Source organism: Stegodyphus dumicola, chromosome 6 (assembly GCF_044657685.1).
Source record: "Stegodyphus dumicola isolate Sdum_Otavi_A_Nest chromosome 6, ASM4465768v1".
NCBI classification, from domain to species: domain Eukaryota; kingdom Metazoa; phylum Arthropoda; class Arachnida; order Araneae; family Eresidae; genus Stegodyphus; species Stegodyphus dumicola.
The window spans coordinates 211,270,502-211,291,298 of NC_140773.1; the positions used below are offsets into that span (position 1 = coordinate 211,270,502).

The 20,797-nt window shown below is 30.9% G+C and overlaps 1 protein-coding gene across 8 annotated transcripts in view; it reads left to right on the plus strand.

Annotated features, from left to right (window-relative positions):
• LOC118194022 (cell adhesion molecule Dscam1-like) overlaps positions 1-20,797 on the plus strand; it is a 234,218-nt gene that overhangs the window by 65,926 nt on the left and 147,495 nt on the right. Inside the window, exons 1-4 of one of the 8 annotated variants that reach the window (XM_085819461.1) lie at positions 5,949-6,185; positions 7,234-7,521; positions 11,191-11,310; positions 14,499-14,669. The exons of 5 other annotated variants lie outside the window; for them this stretch is intronic. In XM_085819461.1, the coding sequence (XP_085675587.1) occupies positions 6,122-6,185; positions 7,234-7,521; positions 11,191-11,310; positions 14,499-14,669 (643 nt within the window). In that variant the 5' untranslated portion in view covers positions 5,949-6,121. Of the gene's footprint in view, positions 1-228; positions 349-4,601; positions 4,773-5,948; positions 6,186-7,233; positions 7,522-11,190; positions 11,311-14,498; positions 14,670-17,616; positions 17,853-19,944; positions 20,233-20,797 lie in introns of those variants that run through there. 2 more of the 8 variants (XM_085819456.1, XM_085819453.1) reach the window with 2 other exon arrangements.

Consider the following 20,797-nt stretch of genomic DNA (forward strand, 5'->3'; position numbering starts at 1 on the left):
CGTCTTAGAGATTAAAACTTTACATTTATAGTACATTTAACTATAAAAATTATACTTTAAAAATATGTAAACACTCTTGCGAATATTTTTATCTATTTAACGTCTTAAGAATTTGGAAACTGTTTAAACTTTTTGATACCTTACTCGAGAAATATCTGAATATCTTTCATTAAAATTTTGTGAGTTAAGTAAAAGTTTCCATACTCAAAAATATAACCGCCCTTTCAGTGCCTCCATCTTGGGGTCATACACCTACTGATATTGATGCTCTTAGTGGTGATTCAGTGACTATGAATTGCATAGGAATGGGTAAACCCAAACCCACAGTCACATGGTTCAGGACACAAGGTAAGAAGTAGTTACTGTTCTATCCTATTACTCTCTATAAAGCATGGTATATAAATACTTCTTCATGAAATGAATTTGAAACCTAGACCTTAACTTTTAATATGCTACAAAACTACATCTAGTTCTACTACTATCTAAAACTACATCTTGCAAGGCATGCATGTGAGATGGCAGAAAATTGTTATTGACTTATAATACAGAAGCAAAACGTTTCTAATAAAATAAATCTGTTCGATACAAAGACAATTATTATGATTTTTCTTTCTTGGATTAAGAAATACATATAATTCCATTCATTTAATTATTTCGCACTGTAGGAATTGGTTTGGTTTGGTTTATTTAATCATGACAAAGCACTCGAAAGCTATCTTCCTAAGAGGAGGAATACCTTCGAGGAGAATTTTCTAAGGGAAGCTGACTCAAATGCACGTTATACATGGAAAAAACCATGAAAACGCCCGTGCGCCAATCCCGTTCGTGGGATTCGATCCTCGGACCGAACTGCCAATGGCCAGCGATTTTACCGCTCGGCCGCTGGTGGGTCTTTAGGAACTAATACACTTTAAACATAGGTGTAGCCAATCATTCATCCGAAGACTTTACAAACTTTTTTAATAATAACATTGCGTTCCGCTTTCAGCAACTTCCAAAGAAGAGCACTTAAGATACTGTCGTCTTCATATTCTCGCAACCAAGATGATTTAAGCCAAGTACTTCTTCAAATATGAACCCAAACTCAAACTGGGTCTGCATATACACTGAAGTGACAAAAGTCATGGGATACCTCCTAATATTTTGTCGGTCCTCCTTTTGCCCGGCGAAGTGCAGCAACTCGACGTGGCATGGACTCAACAAGTCGTTGGAAGTCCCCTGCAGGAATATTGAGCCATGCTGCCTCTATAGACGTTCATAATTGTGAAAGTGTTGACGGTGCAGGGTTTTGGGCACAAACTGACCTCTCGATGATGTCCCATAAATGTTCGTTGGGATTCATGTCGGGCGATCTAGGTGGCCAGATCATTCGCTGGCATTGTCCAGAATGTTCTTCTAACCAATAGCGAACAATTGTGGTCCGGTGACATCGCGCATTGTCATCCATAAAAATCCCATCGTTGTTTGAGTACGTGAAGTCCATGAATGGCTGTAAGTGATCTCCAAGTAGCTGAAGGTATCCATTTCAGTCAATGATCGGTTCAGTTGCACCAGAGGACCGAGTCCATACCATGTACAAACAGCCCAGACCATTATGGAACCACCAGCAGCTTGAACAGTGCCTTGTTGACAACTTGGGTCCATGGCTTCGTGGGGTCTGCGACACTTGAACCCTACCATCAGCTCTTACCAACTGAAATCGTCACTCATCTGATCACGCCACGGTTTTCCATTCGTTTAGGGACCAACCGATATGCTCACGAGCCCACGAGAGTCGCTGCAGGCGATGTCGTGCTGTCAGTAAAGGCACTCGAGTCGGTCCTCTGCTGGCATAGCTCAAGGAAGACAAATTTCGCTGTTTTATCGGACACGTCCCTCGTACGTCCCACATTGATTTCTGCGATTATTTGACGCAACGTTGCTTGTCTGTGAACATTGAGAACTCTACGCAGACGTCGCTGGTCTCGGTCATTAAGTGCAGGTGGTCGGCCACTGCGCTGTCCATGGTGGGATGTTATGCTGAAATTAGATACTCTCGGCACACTCTTGACGCTGTGGATCTCGGAATGTTGAATTCCCTAACGATATCCGAAATGGAATGAGAACATGCGTCTAGCTCCAACTACCATTCCGCGTTCAAAGTCTGTTAATTCTCGTCGTGAGGCCATAATCACGTCAAAGCCTCTTCACATGAATAACTTGAACACAAATGAAAGCCCTGCCAAAGCACTTCGCATTTATACATTTTCTACGCGATACTGCTGCCATCTGTGTATTTGCATATTGCTATCCCATGACTTTTGTCACTTCAGTGTATTTTCTTTTCGGAAGTGATTGGAATGCATAACGTTCCAATGCATATCCATGAAACACTGTAATATTTTCATAATGGCGTTTTTAGTGGAATCATAAGAAGTGGTGCATTGAGCTCCATATCTGTGATAGGTGTGTTATAAAACTTCACAAAGATGCATGGAAGACGTTCTTCGCTGCCAAGCTGGGTTGTTTAGGGGTTAGTCGAATACCGATGACTGTTAAAAAGGTTCGATTAAACTGCCTAGTTGTTGTATGGCAGTTTCTTCATGACAGCGATGCCAAATAATGTATTTTAAATGCTACAGTTGCTTTCAGACGAATTTTATAAGGAAGATGATCAATTGTTCCCATGCTCACAAAGCGTGTAAGAGTACTAAGATTGCGATTTTAGGAATATTCATCCTAGGCTATTTCCAGTAGCATTTGAACATATCGCCATTCCTAGTTTTCTTGTACATAAATAATGTTTTTATATATTTGTCATAGTCATAAAATGGTTCCTGTTATGATTGATTAGTTCATACTCGTGTTATATGTATATTCTAAGAGTAAACACAAGCATATTAGTAAGGTGTTTTAGCACCAGATGTAATATTGATCTCGAAACTCATTTTTTATCAGTATCACTTCACGTTCAAATAACATTTTAGATTATTGCCATCAAATTTAATCGCAACATATTATTGGAAAAAAAAAACGTAATATAAAAAATTTGTTTGTATATATGTAAGTTTCTCGGATGGTGCGAAGACAAAGGCACCTAGAGCAACCAAAGTTTGAATACACGTAGTCCTCCTCCCGAGCATGTGCGTCTCGAAGCCCAAATTTTGAATTTCAAATTTGTTTTAACAAACTCAGGGATTTGAAAGCAAGAAATGGTAACACTTCAGGTGTAAAACATGTTTTAACTCCATGTGCCAAACTGTTGCCGTTTGGCAATATAAGACATTTATCTTTCGATTTTAATATACAAATACGACTGTTTTAAGGCAATATGCTGCCACTGCCTCAAATAGAATACTTATTATCTCCACTCATTTGCGTTTTCCATTCAGTATACTGCAAGATATTTAACTTTCAAGTTTAATCTTTCTGTGTATCAGCTATAATAAATAAACTTTAGTAATGCAGATAAAGGATAGATAGATAAAACTTTATTTATTTATTAAATTTATTTCTTTGTTATTCCATAACAATGTCTTCCAGTAAAATTAAACACTAATAAATATAAGTCATCGCTATTTGCGGGATTTAAAAAATAAGTACAACATACAAGGTAATGTTTATCAACTATTTAATTCGGCTTCAATTACTATGGATTCTAATCCTGCATGAAGAATATATAATTCCCTTGTCAAATACACAAGTCGGCTAAGACAGTATCTCAAGTTAAACACTGCTATTTTGGTTAGTTGCCACTGCTTTCACCTAAACTAAAAATGCCTTCACTATTTAAATATTAAATATTTTTATGAAATGACGCTAGCTGTACTCATTTAAATCCTTATACACATTCTTCTTTTTTATAATAACTCTTTAAGGGTATTGGCCGCTCGAGCGGCTATTTTCCAAAGGAATAATATAGTAAATATAAACAAATGTATGGTAACCCCTACCATTTCATCGAGAATTCTACAAACATATTGTTTTTAAAATTTTCGTAATTTTTCTGTTGAATTTTATGTGGCATAAATGCGAAAAAAATTATGCTTAGTAATAAAACTAAAAAGACAAAAAAGCAGGAATGAGTTTAAGAGCAGAGGTAACCTACAATGTTCAGTGTGAGCATAAACACCTCAACAAATTCTTGAGCGAGACGTTAAAATCTGAATCCTTTCAGATTTATATATATATATATATATTTGTGGGTGTGTTTTCCCGCCTTCTGTCCTCGGTAGCATATAATTACCGTTAGGTAGTGAATTCATTGGAGTTTTAATCAATCTTTGTACAGCTAGCATTACTTTAATAGTAATGCTTCAATCTATATAATTACTAAATATAATTTAAAATATTCAACAAATGATGGTAATAACAGTTTTGTTCACGTGTTGACTATATCCTTCAAAAGTACATTGTTAAAGCACTTTTACGCCAATTCAGTGACTTTTCTTGGCAATAAATTTAGTTTTAAATGAATATTTTGATACAAATAATATCTGATTTAAATTTAAGTATTTATTTGTGCTTTTTTCTTTCTCCCTTCCACCGTTACAGAATTAAAACCTTTTTATGTATTATTGTAGTTACAATATGAATCTAATTCGTGTACTTCAAATTTTTAGGAGAAAGTATGGAATTCATACCTATCAGCAGTTTTACTCAGTCCGTTGTTCATCAGAATGGAAGCTTATTCATAAATTCTATACAAAAAGAGGACGAAGGCCTGTATAAGTGCAATGTATCGAATGGTATTGGAGAACCTTTGTTGAAAACTGTTGTTGTTAAAGTAATAGGTATGTTTTTAATAAATATGTATTCTTGAAGTAAATAACAAAAGGAAATCTAATTGGCAAATTCGTTGCAAACATTTATCTTGTAATAAAAGTCTTGCCAAGGCACTTGATTGCCCAGTGTTACAATATTTTGTCTTTCATTTCGAAACATTATCCCCTTTTTATTGCCATTAATTATAGCATGTCATCATTAATTATGTCATGAATAAAACTTTTATTTCCTATATCATTCAACTGTATAAATGTAGCCTTGTATAACTAGCATGTTTTACATGGAATCTGCTGATATGAAAAAAATACAATTAGACAATGGTTTATGATTTTGAACATTTACCTATGTCTTTTGCTTATCAGTTTATATCAAATGAAATTCACGATTCCATGTTATGTACTCCATGTTTGTGGAATACATTATGAATATGTTCTACTTTTCTAGTCTCTGTTAAACCTTGTAGTTCATATATGTAGCTTTTATCGTCGTCTGATTTCTGAAGAGTCAACCAGAAATTGAAAAGCATATTCTTGTGTATGAAAAAACCTAAAATAAATGTTGAGCATGCACATTAAGAACGTTTAAGTTTTAAACTGTAACAATTTTTTAAAATTGAATGTATTTAGGTTTTCTTATTTTATTTTGATTACGAGCGAAAATTCAGAATCTTTGCATAAATTTCTTCCTATAGTCGATATTTCAAACGCATTCATAAGTTGCTATTCTATGAAAAATTAACTTCAATAATATTTCAAATTGATATGCGTTTTAGCGATTCTGTATTTGGTACCATTTCTTACAAATATCTATATTTAACACAGAATATATTCCTCTAGTATACTTATAAGAGGATATGTTTTTCATATAGGAAACAAAAACTTAAGCCATCATAAATTCCCTGAAGATTTTCTTATGATCCAAACTGAATGTTCAGTAACTAATACTGAAAGATTTAGTTAGCAATCGTCGGTTGGAAAAAAAACGCATACCAATTTCAGATTAATAAACAGAAAAATTTAACTTTGGTTTTAATATGTATCTAATTTTATTGATAACATTTCAAACTGCACTTCATTATTTACATATGTGTTACAAATATATTTAGTTAAAAACTCCAAACACTGAGGGCGCTACTATTCGTGCTGGGTAAGGAACGACATTTAGTAACGCACTGTTACCGCCATTAAGCTTCATGTTCTTCCTGCACTTATTCAGTGTTACAACTCTTGAGATCTCCTAGATGTAAACATTTATAGTACCTATCTTTTTGATCATTTTACGAGTTATTTTTTATTTATTTTATATCGAGACGTTTCAGAAGATACCATATCGCAAAGATCTAGATAACAGGAAAACAATGATCTATTTTTCTCCATACATTCTGCTGGGAAGTGTTCTTGCATTTGGCATCTACTCCACAGGTAAATTTATATTTATCATATTTATTAATAAAAGTGCATTTTATATAATTTTTTGCCGTTTTACAATTACATTTAAGGTTTTTAAGTAATAAATAACCTCCTGTTTATAATTAAAAATTTCAATAAACTTAGATTTCTAATAAATATGCTAAATTTTCTGTTTATTCTATTTGATCTTTTAAAGATATGTTCTGTATAGTTTGCATGTAAATAAATTTTGTTCATCAAATAATGCACTTCTGAACAGAACTCTGAATGCTGATAAAGTTGCAATATATACTATAACTAACTTATATTTATATAAAGGGCGTAACATAACGTAGATGCTTCTCTTACTTTATTTTCTCATGGACTATATAAGAAAACTGTCACAAGAAACAAAAAAAAAATACATTACATTTTCAAATATAATGCAAAGATATAGTATTTCATAATGGCAAAATGTAAAAATTTACGAAACGGCTTTCATATCCCATAGTTTTCAGATTAAAATAAATTTAAGAATATTTTACCTAAAAATGTGTGATTAACAATGAATCAATATTTTCCGTATTCTAAAGTAATTTTAAGTGTAAGCTTTCTGAACAGCAACACCTAATAGGAATAAAATTCCACTAAAACTTTGAAGGAGTAATGTGATCCTTAATATATTATATAGTTCAGCTTTCTCTTTTTAAAATATTCGCATATACCAAACATGCATTCTTTATTCATAATTCGTTTTTTAAATTAAGTATGTTTGAAGCTTCGTGTAACACTATGAAATGTATAAATTTGATCTTGCCTGATTTATTACGGATAAATCAAATTATTGTTTTTTAAAAAAATATGTTCAGCTGTTATTATAACTACCCTAATAGGCTAAAATGTAACCTCTTAATTAATAAAGATAATTTTAAAAAAGGGGATTTTGAACAATTTTGCAATAGTATATTTAAATATTTTTCTTAGAGTATTTATCTTCTTTAAAATATCGATACTTAAGATAGGTTCTGTAGAATAATGTTGTATTTCAACAAAATGCTAATTATTATGTCCCAATTTTCAGATGGTAGTTCATTGAAAATTCAGCCATTTTCATTTCCACATGATTCTGCTATAGGCAAGCGTGTGAGTGTAACTTGCACACCATTGACAGGTGAAAAAATGGAATTCAGATGGCTTCGAAATGGCAAAGATATCACATCAGGAAGGCAAAATATAAATATATTGTCGTATCCTGTACTTTCAAGTCTTGTAATTGATCCTTTAACGTCAGATGATAGTGGAAATTACACCTGCATTGTTACTACGAGAGGCTTATCCGGAAGCTACACTGCGGCTTTAGATGTCTTGAGTAAGTAGTAATAAACACCTTAAGTTTTTGAGATTAGACTGGTTTCAAAGAAAAATCAAATGTAATGATGATTTCTGATGCTTATTTTTTTATATTATTTTTTTATATTTTAAGGTTTTATTATATAATATACCACTTTATAAAACAATTTCCATTTTTCGAGCATCAGTTTTTTGCAAACTTTGTCCGGGAAAAATATAGTTTATTTTTAATTTACTAGACCCGATTTAGTTCATAAAAACTTAGCGCATGTTTTTTAGAATGTTTATCTTGAAAATTGTTTATATTTATTAAGAAGTAAACAACTATTTCATTTTAAGAATGAGCATTCTATTTTAAGAACAATCACGAAAAGTGCATATTTATAGTAATTGTAAGATTCTCACTAGTGTATTTCTCAGTTACTGTAGAAAGTGACGGATCTTAAGAACTAGTTAGCGAATAATCGCTTAAGTTCGTGTAACAAGAAACAAGATGGAAGGGTAACTAACCCTTTATTATTTCAATAAGATTTAACAAAACTCCGCTTTGTAGTGTACAATAAAAGCCGATCCTTGGGCTTGAACTTAAGAGACTAAGAAATAAACTAAAACTAAGATTAATTAAAGAGATATAGCCGAAGCTATCAAGATTCTAATCGAGTTGGCCTCTTAACTCTATTTACGAATCTTATCAAGGGCCTGAGTACGGCCGAGAGTAATAACAACTGTGAGAGAGAGTAGCCAAAAGGCAGACGCGCGCAAATCAGAAACTCTGATTCTCTCTAACTCAGCAAGTAGAACTTCGCGGTTTAAATACCGCTCCTCTTCATTAAGTATTCAGAGTGATTCCAAAACTACGTTCTGGCCGGAAGTAGTAAGTTGAAGTTAAGAATTTGACAGGAAAGGAACTTAAAATTTAACTGTTAATAAAATTAACATAATCCTTACATAATGAATGTCGTTTTTCTCTTTATCTAGGCAGAAATAGATTTTCCTTAATTATTCAAAATTCATTTCCGTTGAAACTGAAAAATATAAAACGTATTGCTTCCTTATTCGGTACTGGATACATATTTTTTGACTAACAAAAGGAAATTCATTAACTGGAGCAGAAAGCATTTGGTTTTCGTAGCAAAGGAAATACTTCATCTTCACGTGCTGTATGAAAATAATATATTCATATTTGTAACTTAACAGAAAACTGAATATTTGAGCAGATTTTTCTGGCCTGATCGGAAATTCAAATGCACACGTAAAATTAAACATGAGATAGACATATAGACAAATTGACATAAGATATTTTCTCCTCCCTTACCGCGTCTCTTCGTGGTGTAATTGGAAAACATATCCGGCTAGCAATCGGAATGTCCAGAGTGAGAGTCCCGGGGAGAACACTGCATATTTTTTCACGTGTTTTACTCCGAAATAAACCTAATGACTATACAGTTGTACTTGTTTAACTTTCCCCTGATAAGATGAATTTCCATCTGCGTATCAAATAGACTAATTGAAGTTCAACAATGCAGATAAAACTTTATTAAAAGGTTTATTCCATAACAGTGTCTTCTAGTAAAAATAAATATTAATAAATATTTGTTATCACTATTTGCGGGATTCAAAAACATGGTTAAATAAATAAAACGTACTAGGTAATGTTTAACAACAATTTAAATTCGGCTTCAATTAATGTGGATTATAATACTGCATGAAGTATACATGATTCCCTTATCAAATACGCAGGTAGGCAAGGTAGGCATCTCAAGTTAAACTGCTATTTGTTTTAGTTGCCAGTGCACTCACTAAAAATTCCCTCGCTATATAAACTTAACTCAGTTTACATTTTGATGACGGCTAACAGAAAAAATAAAAAGTTTAAGGAAAAAAAATTAATATAAAAATAAGATGTTAGCTAAACCTCATATAATTCATTCTTTTGAATAATTTTTTGTAAATTAACTAGTTGATTTATTGTCTTGTAAATTTGGAAATAATTTTTTGAAATGCCTTCTTAACTAATCAAGAGGAACATACAGTAAAACGTTTTCAAATTATAAATTTGAAAATTCAGCTTCTAATCCACCATAAAAAGCTAAATTTTCCTAGGGATAATGCTGTATAAATTAAAATTCGTGAAATTTTTAATCAGAAGGTGAATAAACTTTTCGTTAAAATATGTCTTCATCTATAAATTTTATTGCTTTAAATGCAAGAATGTATAAAATGATAACTTGGATTTCATTAGTAATATTAGTAGACGATTCCTCCAAGTTCTTCACACACGTTATAAGCACACTGCATCAGTATGATTACACGAGGATACCTCAGTAATGTTTAAAACAATCTTGTCTTCTTACCTTTAACAGATTGATTGTTTAGCGATCTTTTTTTTTTTTTTGAATGAAAACAAAGCTATCGGGAAAGAAATTTGCAGGATAAAATGAATTACTACTGTGTAGCTTATTATCTCAAAACTTATTTATCTTTCGTGTATATATTTTATTGTTATTTGTGTGTGGAAATATTTTTAGCAAATAACGTAAAGCATATTTAATTCTCTTAAAAATGTAGACACATAAAATAAAATATGTTCCAAAGTTCACTCAAAATTTCCACATAAAATCCGCTTCATAGGTATGAAAAATTAATAAAAATTAATATTCATATAATGACATAAACTGAAAACGTGTTTCAGGGTAGTTGAGATTAAACCAGATTAGTTGACGTAATAGTGAAATGTACACTAATAGTTCAGTATGTATCCAGACTTATTTAATTTCTGGATAACTATGAGAAATAAATTGAAATTACATCTACTATTATACTGACATTTTGTTTTCTGACATAATCCCAATACATTATGTTTTTATATATAATCCTACTCCTAGTCGTCCTAAAAAATAATGAAAATTATAAAAAGGACCGTAGGACATGTGTGGAAGTACCATATAGCACCTGGTCTCTATATGCCATAAGCTGTTGTATTGTGTCTCATGTGGCCGTAATGTAAAATGACACCTTTATTATATTTATTATCTATTTTTTATTAAAAAAACCTGATAATTTCTTGGGAGTAGCCTTTCAAATTTTATCAGAAAATAGAGAGGTCTAGCAGTTTAGTCTCTCAGTTTTGACGAAATCCTCAAACACAAGACACTTGTGGTTACTAAGCTTCTTAACTTTGTGTTCATATTTTCGGGATAGAATCCGGATATCCAATTCATGTTTTCGTGACCATATCCGGAATCTAAATGGCATTATTATACTTGTAAGGATTAATAATAAATGCGGTTTTAAATTTCTTTATCTCTAATACTGTAAGATTATTTGCTGCTGGCACAATTCATTTATCACAGCGTAAGTAACATTTTACTTAATAGTTTTTAATTTTTTATTATTATGGTCATTACTGAAAAGATGGTTCTAACCCCAGAATAAATTCCTTATACGCGTTGTTAACATTTAGTTATCTATAAAATACTTGTTAATTGTGATGCAGGTATTTTCAGAAGATTAGATAATTCAGATTCAGATATTCATAATATCTTCTAGATATTATGCTTCTGAAAATGCTGTAATGCAAATATTTTTTATACATATCACTTAGCTTCGGAAATGGAAAATAAGAATCATTGATAAAACCGATGTTTATTACTTTAAATTCATAGGATAATTAAAATATACTTTGCAGTTCCTCCATCATGGATAAGCATTCCTTCTGATTCCGATGCAAGAAGTGGTGATAATCTAATTATTAATTGCAAAGGAGCTGGAAGACCAGAACCTTTAGTGACGTGGATGAAAGCTAACGGTAAATATAGTATTATATTATAATATTATAGTGTTATTTTTTATTTTTATAAATTTCTCTGTCTACATGTGCAAAATCCAGAAGATAACTCAAAATTGAGATATTAAAAACCTATAAGTTATTTGAAACTTAAATAACATTAAAACCATATGTGATATTAACAATAATATAATCTTGCTTTAAGCAAAACGTATCTCAAATGTGCTGTATTTAAAAATATAATTTTCAGAATGCTGTACTATTGCAAATGTTAACCCTTTCCAGCACGCTACGTTTTAAAGTCGGAGTTTTTATTTAAAAAAAGGTAGGCAGTCTAATTAGGCCTAGAGGAGTACACAAGTAAAATTTTGTGAAGATAGCACTTATCGTTTTAGTTCTGTGGGTGTGCCCAAAGTGGCACACTGATTGAATAGAGCTTCGAAAAGAGTGCTGAAACGAGTGCATTGTTGTCAATGAACTGACTGATGAGATGCGGAGAAACAAAGAATACAGACTTTCAGTTATCCTAGATTATCGGTGAGCCCGGTCTGGGCACACCTAGGGTTTGCCGTTTGATTTTAGGCAAAATTTCAAATTAAAGCTTTAAAACTAATATAGAATAAGAATATTAAGATACAGCCAAAAAATAACATAGAAATTTCTTTTCAAACAATTCCTTTTATACCCTAAAAAAATTTGGAAGATTTCTTTGAAAAATGAGGGTCTTAAAAAACTAATGCCTAAAATGTATGGACTGGTTTGTGTTGATCTGCCATCTGCTATAAATAAAGAAGGTTCAGAGTAACCTATAGTAACCTATAAATCCTTTTTCATTCAATTTTTCTGTGCGTACAGAAGGAAATGTTTAGGTGTGTCCGGACCGGACACACTGTGCCGCAAAGGGTTAAGCAGGTAGTCTTCGTTTGCTTTCTTCGAGTAATGTAAGAATTGAATAAAATTATTTTGTGGAAATAATTTAATAAATTATACAGTTTCAACTGTAAATCAAATTAGGAGCTAAGAAATATTAGGCGATATTTCTAGAAATATGTTTATTCAGGATAGTTTTGATTATTTAATAGTTTAATTTATAGTAATTATTTGTAATTGTTTCTTAAATTTCATTGTAATTATTTTTGTGACAAACTTTCTATATTTTGGAGCAAATCACAGATTACTTTTCGAAAATAATGTTTAACTGAAACTGACAATATACTTATCTTTGGGTAGAATATGCTGATTTCTTTAGACAGAATGTTGTGATATTGGATCTACCGAAACCATAATAAGTTTTCTTTGACTACAAACGGGACATATATTTCCCACTAAAAGTTTAAAAATTACTGCTGTGTTAAAAAGTACTTATAATATCCTGAATATTGGGGATCATCTTCCAATAGTTGGAAAGTCAAGACGCAGTTGTGCTTGTTGTACACAAATGGACATAGAGAAAAGAACCAATATGAATTGCCCAATGTATAATGTTGGTTTATGTAAAGAATACCTTTTACTCTGTACCATACGATACAAATCTATTTCATATAATAACCTTTTCCAGAATAATAGGTGTGCTTACAGTAAGTCGATCGCTACGTGCCTGACATATATATTCCACCATTAACTACAGCTGGGACACATGTTCCCTAGCCTTGACTTGAAAACTGTTTGTCAAAAAAAATCCCAAATGCTAAATTTACCTTGACATATTTTGTTCACTTGGATAGAAATCTGAGAATAAATTGATGACAATGCTTCTTTTTGAGCTGCATTAACATATACAGTAAAGCTGGAAAAATTAAATAAGATCTACAAAGGACTTACGAAAAACAAATTGCGGTTTTAGCATGTTCCTTTGCTTACTTTCCAAACCATGTGCTCAAAGCATGGATGCTGAATGGATAGACATAATGACATTTTGCATTTTCTGAAATCTCTTCACGAAACTCTTTAAAATACCACTGATATTGTATCTTTATGAGACAAATATTCCTTATTAGTTATTCGAATTGTAACTTAACAGTTGCTGATATTACATGAAAGCTTTCATAAACAGCACTTTTCTAAATGCAATGTATTGCTCTTTTTTATTCACTTTGAATTAAACATGAAGGCTTACATTATGAAACCGTGTAAAACGGCACCTTATAAAACGTAACCATACCTGTATTGGTTATTTCTGATGAAAACTGTCTTTTTTTTCACCCTTGCTAACCTTTGATATGAGAGAAATAACTTAGCATTTTAAATCTTGTGTTTAAAGATTTTTGAAGCTAGTTTTATGAAAATGTATCTGTGTTAGAAAAACCTCGTATCAAAGTTAAACCTAATTTAACGAAAACTGCTGCATCCTTCCTCGGAGCCTGAATAATGCTAACTGCTTATTAATTTTCTTATGTTTAATATCAGAGACTTCGAAGTAGGAAATTTGGCCTATCTGAAACGTTAGAATGTCCACGCAATCGGATGTTGCAAAATCATCTCAATTAATTTATTTTTTTCTACTCCGAAAGCTTGTCTATAAGTTCTTAAATAAAAAATGGAATAAATTGCAATCATCAAGCCATACGTTTCAAATTCAGAAAATATGTAAAAGAGGGAATTTTTTAAAATTTACGCATAAAGTTTTACTCATAAAGTTACTTAAAACAATAGCACCAGCATTTCACATTACAGTCGATGAATTATCTAAAAATATAGACAGAAAGTTTTAAATGTAATAGAGTTTTCTGGAATGTATATGAAATTATGTACTTTTGAGAGAAAGCAAATAATAATCACATTACAGTTGAAGGATTAAAAGAGAATGTTGATAAAAGAGTTCATAGGTAGCAACTTTGTTGCTTCCTCATATAAATAGTTTTCATTTATAAGGAGTGCTGGGCAATTTGGGAATGTATTATGGAAAATGTATAAAGATCTAATTTTCCTCCTTTTAACTACTATACGCACAACACCTTCTTCTCAGGTTTCGACGATATTTTTACACTGGCTCATTTCTGTAATTTCAGAAAGTTTGTATTCTATATAAACTTAATAGAAAAAGGTAATATTTTCTGTAAGTGAAAGAATGAATAACATTTGGCGTTTATTCTTTTAGATAAGAGTGAATCTTCAATCGTTTCATTGTTCTGTGCATGTAATTAAAATCAACTCACTTACCTTATACAGTATCAGCATTGAACATAATTAAATCTCTTTTGCTTCCTTAGGTGAAAATGTTGATTTTTCTCCTATTTCTGTGCGAAATCAAGTCACTGTGTATCCGAATGGCAGTCTGCATCTAGATGCTATTACTAAAGAAGATGAGGGCATGTATAAATGTAATATATCGAATGGAATAGGAAATGATTTAATCAAAACAATTGTCATTAAAGTGATAGGTATGTAGAAAAATTAATAAAATATATTAATTATTGCTGTGGATGCTTTAGATTTGATACTTTTCGGCAGCTACCCCATTATTTATTGTTAGTCACATATTTATTTTTATATTCACGTTATGTTCACATATATTTATGGGTATTTGTAAATTATGATCTGCATATTTACAATGTTAAATCTGTCAATGAGTTTCCTCCGATTTATAATTAGCAAGTCGATGCTAACGAACTCACATGTGTATTGTAATCATGGTTCAGTTACTGAAAACAATTATCGACACTTTTTTAAATTTCCACTTCAGTTTCTTGTACCCTATATCAGGATATTCAGTGTTTAATTTAGTATATTCCTGATACACATACAACAGCGTCAAGAAAATCGCCTCATAGTTCTAAGAGTTATACTTTAGGGTTTAATTAGTTACCACTGTAAGAATTTTCTTTGAAAACTAACTGAACCTTAAACCTCTTTGATCTGCAAGGCTGGAAAAAATTAAAAAAAGGCGCTTATCATTCCTTACTTTGCACTGCGACTTCGTAAATAAAATTATCTTATAATTTCAAAGAAGTGTATTTATGTACTAACTCAACAAAATTATAAATATAAATTAAAATATTTTTGTCCATGTTTACTCATGACTTTATTGTCCATCTTTACTCATGACTAGGCATTTTTGCAAGAGTATCATTACTGCTGAAAGCAACATATAAATGGATAAAAGTATTTATTTGGCTTATGATATTATACTTGAATTTTAACTTGAGCACCATGTTATTCGTCGAATGTTATCATCAAACTCTTGTAGTGGTTACATGAAACCAAGATCCAGTATTAGTTTTTCAAGATTAGTATCATTTTACTAGCTATAACTTAATAATATATATTCTTCCTTTGTACCGAGTGCTTGCGTGGTTAACTGGAACTATGTCCGGCTAGTAATCGGGAAATCTGGACTTCGAATCTCGGAGAAGACAATGCATGTTTTTCCTGTTCTTTGCTTTTACAAACCTAATATCTCTAAAACGTAGTGAAACATTCGAACTGTATGTCGAGCTATAAATATCAAAACAGCAGATTCAGTGTTATGAATTTATTCTTAACAGCTTTTAATTATCATATGTCAAATTTTACTTCAGTTTCACTGTCTTTAGTAAGTAAAATAAAACAGAACATTGCAAATGTCTGTATTATGACCAAAATAAGATGCTATGTTATCAATTGCACGCTTTTCATGAGATAAGTTTGCAGAAAATATTTATGTATGTTATAAAATCTTAGATCCTTCGTGAAAAGCATTAAAGTTGTGTAAACAAATAATTTGTGAAAATATTTTGGTCTTTGCTCAACACTTTCTAATCTATATCTGTTTCATTCAATTTCAATTTTGTTAGTTTTCTTGTCTGTATGTCTAGCACAAAAAGGTATGGGTTTCCAGAATTTCTTCATTTTTACGTTGTTTCCTATCAAACTATTTTAGGCGCATATTTAAAGTATTTCGTAAGATTTGTCTTTGCTGTGCTTAAACACATTTTTTTGCGCGAATAAGTGTTTTACATTTTTATATCTGCGATATTGATACAATAAAATAGGTGTCGTTCTAGTATTTCATATTTGTTTTGTACAGTTAAGGAAATAGATTAAATATTTTAATTAAATATAGAAATTACCGTACAAGAAAAATAACAAGCATTTTAATTGTTCTTGTATCAAATTTATTATCTTGTTTAAATAAAACGCAAATTTACTTCAGCGATATAAAAATGTATCGCATAAAAATGAATGAAATTCCGTCAGAAGATTTTACCTTGCACATTTAAGTAGAGGTTATGAAACTTTACATTTTTATTGAAAGTTCGTTGGGATAAATGTATGCAATAAACACTCATAATCACTGAAGATGTAATTTGTAGTGCAAATCAAATCCGTTTTGAATGTCATCATTCTATTAATTGCACTTTTCATATGTCTGAAAATTATTTGTGTCTTGTCAACTGAACCACTAATACAGTAATCAAGATTTACTATGACGCCCACCAGCGTCCGAGCGGTAAAAGCCGCTGAACACTGGTAGTTCGGTCCGGGGTTCGAATCTCGGCGAACGGGCTGACTGCATGGGCGTTTTCGTGGTTTTCCCCATGTGTAACGTGTATACGAGCCAGTTTCCATTAAAAAGATTTCCACGAGCATCCCTCCCTTTCCGTGTAGTGCCTAAGGGTGGAGCACGTAATAAGTAAAACAAAGCTTTCATATTTTACTGGTTTAGACCAATTCTGTGCAGCAAATTAAATTCTAAACATGAAGTTTGATTTTAGAACTTACTTTGCACACGACTGTAAACAGCACTTTTCTTTTTTTAACTTCTGAACTCTAGTGTGTATCTGGGCGTGAAGTGGAATAAAAGAATTCAAGCTTCTTCGTTATGCTCAACAATAACAATTAATTTCTCGAACCATAATGAATAATGCTAATTAATGACATCGTTTCAATGAATTGATGAAATATTTAAAAATAATTTTAAATTAACCTGAGACTTACTTCATGAACAGCCGCTACTAGTTATTAGTTTCGGGTGCATATATTTGCGAACTGGTGGCTTCATTTTTATATATGCCTTGTTTTTTATTAAGTGGTTCAATAACCATGAATATAGGATTTAATCATAATAAAAAGATTTTTGCGATTTAGCGGTTTGGTGGCATATATGTAATTGATTCGTATTCTACAGTTAAGAAACTTATAAGTAACTGTATTTTAAATATGAGCAACTGTATTTTAAATTTCATTATTGTAATTGTAATTATAAAAACCAAGGATTTCAGATTTAACAGTTTCTAAAATCACGGATTTGTATTTAGTTCTCATAATATTTTAGTTACTCAACTGGAATACTGAGGGCGCTACTATTCACCGTGACACTGTCAGAGCTTACATAGTACAAACGCCATTTCTTGCGTGCATACGTATAGCTCCTTTTCTTTATTTCTTTTGATATCTCAGTAGTATGCAGAGATAAAATTGTTTAAGTCGGTCTTCATATTATTGGAGTGTTTTACAGAAGAAGCTTCATTTTTGCGTTATGACAGGGGGATTAATAAATCCAACTGGAATACGAAGTAATTTGACAGTAGGGAGAATGATCTACAGGATAATTCTACATCTAATTTTCTGGAAAATTGTCATAGGTAAGTCATTTTCATCCTTCATTTATTTCTTTAAATATTTTATTAGCATAATTTTATTTTAATTAGAAAAAATCAGATAGTTTTTAATAGCAAATTTATAATAACTGCAGTAACTACCGTGATTTTAGATTATTAAAACTAACTGCGCTTATGAGGTATTATCAAATAGTTACTACTGCTTTTAGTGCAGTTTTTGTTACTCGGATTATTGTGTTAAATGTTGTTAATTTGTTAATTTTGTAATTACTGTCCAAGCAATTTAATAGTTTAGTAATTTTCGAAAAGTGGCCATCAAATAGTTACTACTGCTTTTAGTGCAGTTTTTGTTACTCGGATTATTGTGTTAAATGTTGTTAATTTGTTAATTTTGTAATTACTGTCCAAGCAATTTAATAGTTTAGTAATTTTCAAAAAGTGGCCATCACATATCTGAGTTAACAGAAATAAACTTAAATATATGTTAATTATTGATCATTATTCTATTAAGCTATGTTAAGATTTTTACATTTTTAATCATAATGCGTGATGAAAAGATTGATTAGCCTTGTAATAAATCCCACATTTTTTGTGCTTTGAAAGGTATACATATTTACATATGGTTGTATAATTAATGTTTTATTATACGCTGCAATTATCATACATTGCAGTTGGTCTATATATGTTTGCCTGTGTATGTACATTTGCACTGATGTATGTAAATATGGGTGTTTATGTCTAAGGATGCACTCGCTCTATGTTTGTTTATTTTTAATAATTCTTTATGAGGAAGTTGTCAAATTATTTGTCTGATTTTTAATTTGGAATTTTATTGATAAGTTTTTATTTAAAATAGCGTTAAATATCAAAATTAAATTCGTGCTAATTAAAATTGGAATATATAGAAGATTAATATTATTTCATAGACATCGTGCTATTATGTTTCAATCTGATCAAATACATTACATGAAAAAAGCTTATTTTGTTGAATTGAAGAAATTATAATCTCTTAATTAATATTTTTCAAAGAATTTTCTAGATCATCATCATAAATATTGAATGCTAAATTCATATCGAAGTGTTTCTATTTTATAAAAAAAAGTTATTTTTTCTGCTCAACGGTTAAACAGTATTAGTCATCTGAATGATAGTTAAGCATAGTCAAGCCAACTAAAGACACACCAGTAAAATGTTAAAAATTTAATCTGAATTTTTTTTATTAACCCATTTACGATTTTTTCCCACAATCCAATACTTTTACTCCTTTTAACTAACCTCCTTTTACTAACCTCCTTTTACATAATTTAAACCATTTAATGCTTTCACGAAAAACGTTCATTGTCCTGTAAATCTAGAATTAAGTATAAAATTTTAATGCTTTTTTTATTTCATCTGATTTAATGCATTGAACATACAAGTTATAATAGTCACATTTTATTTACATATATGTCGCCGCATTCTGTAGATTAAATTATAGTTTACCTTACAGATAAATTTAATTTTCATGAATTATATCATGAAGTAATATTGAAATTATATCCCTTTAGTAAATAATGGAAATGTACACTTAAGTGACATTTGGTGGAGATGCCCTTTTTTATTTTTTTATTTATTTATTTATTTTATTTTTTTTTAGGATTTTTTTAAATATTTATTTGCATTGCAAATGAGAAGACGACATGAAAATACAGTATTTAACAATCCTAATTAATCGAGAATGATGAACATTAACCCAGAAACGAAGCTGAATATTACATGCATAATTGCTATAAGCGTAGTTTCCTTTAAGAAATGTAAATACAATTTTTAAATATAAATAATTGAATTTTGTATATATTTTAGGGGCCAATAGTGATTTTAGGTCATCATATGACATTACGTTTTCAGTCTCATGAGGTCTTCTTCACATTACTTTGCTTGCTATACATTGGCAATTAAGATTTGCTAACTAATGAATTATTAAGTTTAAAACTCAAATTATTAATTAAAAACCATTTTTTTTACTTTTTATAATCTGCTAGATTAGTGCTATGTTATTTAATTAATAAAGTATTATTACATTGTTAAATAATGTTAAACTATTCATTTCTATTTATTCATTTGCATTATTTTACAGGCGAAGATGCATTAAAAATTCAACCATTTTTCTTTCCTGCTGAGTCAGTAATAGGTAAACGAGTGAGTGCTACCTGTACGCCTTCTGCCGGAGAGAAAATGGATTTCAAGTGGCTTAAAAACGGGAAAGAACTTACGTCAGGCAGGCAAAATATCAACATTTTGTCCTTCCCTTTTCTTTCAACCCTTGTAATAGATCCTTTAAAACTAGAAGACAGTGGCAATTACACTTGCGTTGTAAGTACAAGGGGACTTCTGGGACGATACACAACCACCCTGGATGTCTTAGGTAAGTACCAGAGTTCATAATGGAAACTTCGAAGCATCATATTATTTCCTAATATGTGACGAAATATATACAGTCACATGCTAGGAAATAATATGATGCTTGCTTTCATCATTTTAAGCAGTATTTACTTCTTATGTCTTCTAATGTTATTAAGAATGTAAATCAGAGTTCACTAATTCGTAAAAATATTCTTTTCCTTTCCTAAGAATATTTCCTAATATTCATAATAAAGCAATCGCATCTTAACTCTAGTACGAAACCTAGCCATAAATGATATCATATAATAACTGTCTCATACTATTTAATATTGCAGAAACTAAGAAGCATCAGTTGAATAAGGAAAGAGAACTTTTAAAAATTTTAAAAGCAATAAATGTTATATTTGGCAAAAAAGACTGGTTTAAAAATATATGTACATTGAAATTTTAGGAATTATACAAAAACATTATTGTTGTGATCACCTAGATAGAAAATTAAGTGGTAGGCAAATTTGCGCTATTTGATGGGTGAGTTTTAATTATTCCTTTTTGTTCAACGTATTCACTAAACGGGATTTTGTTTATCT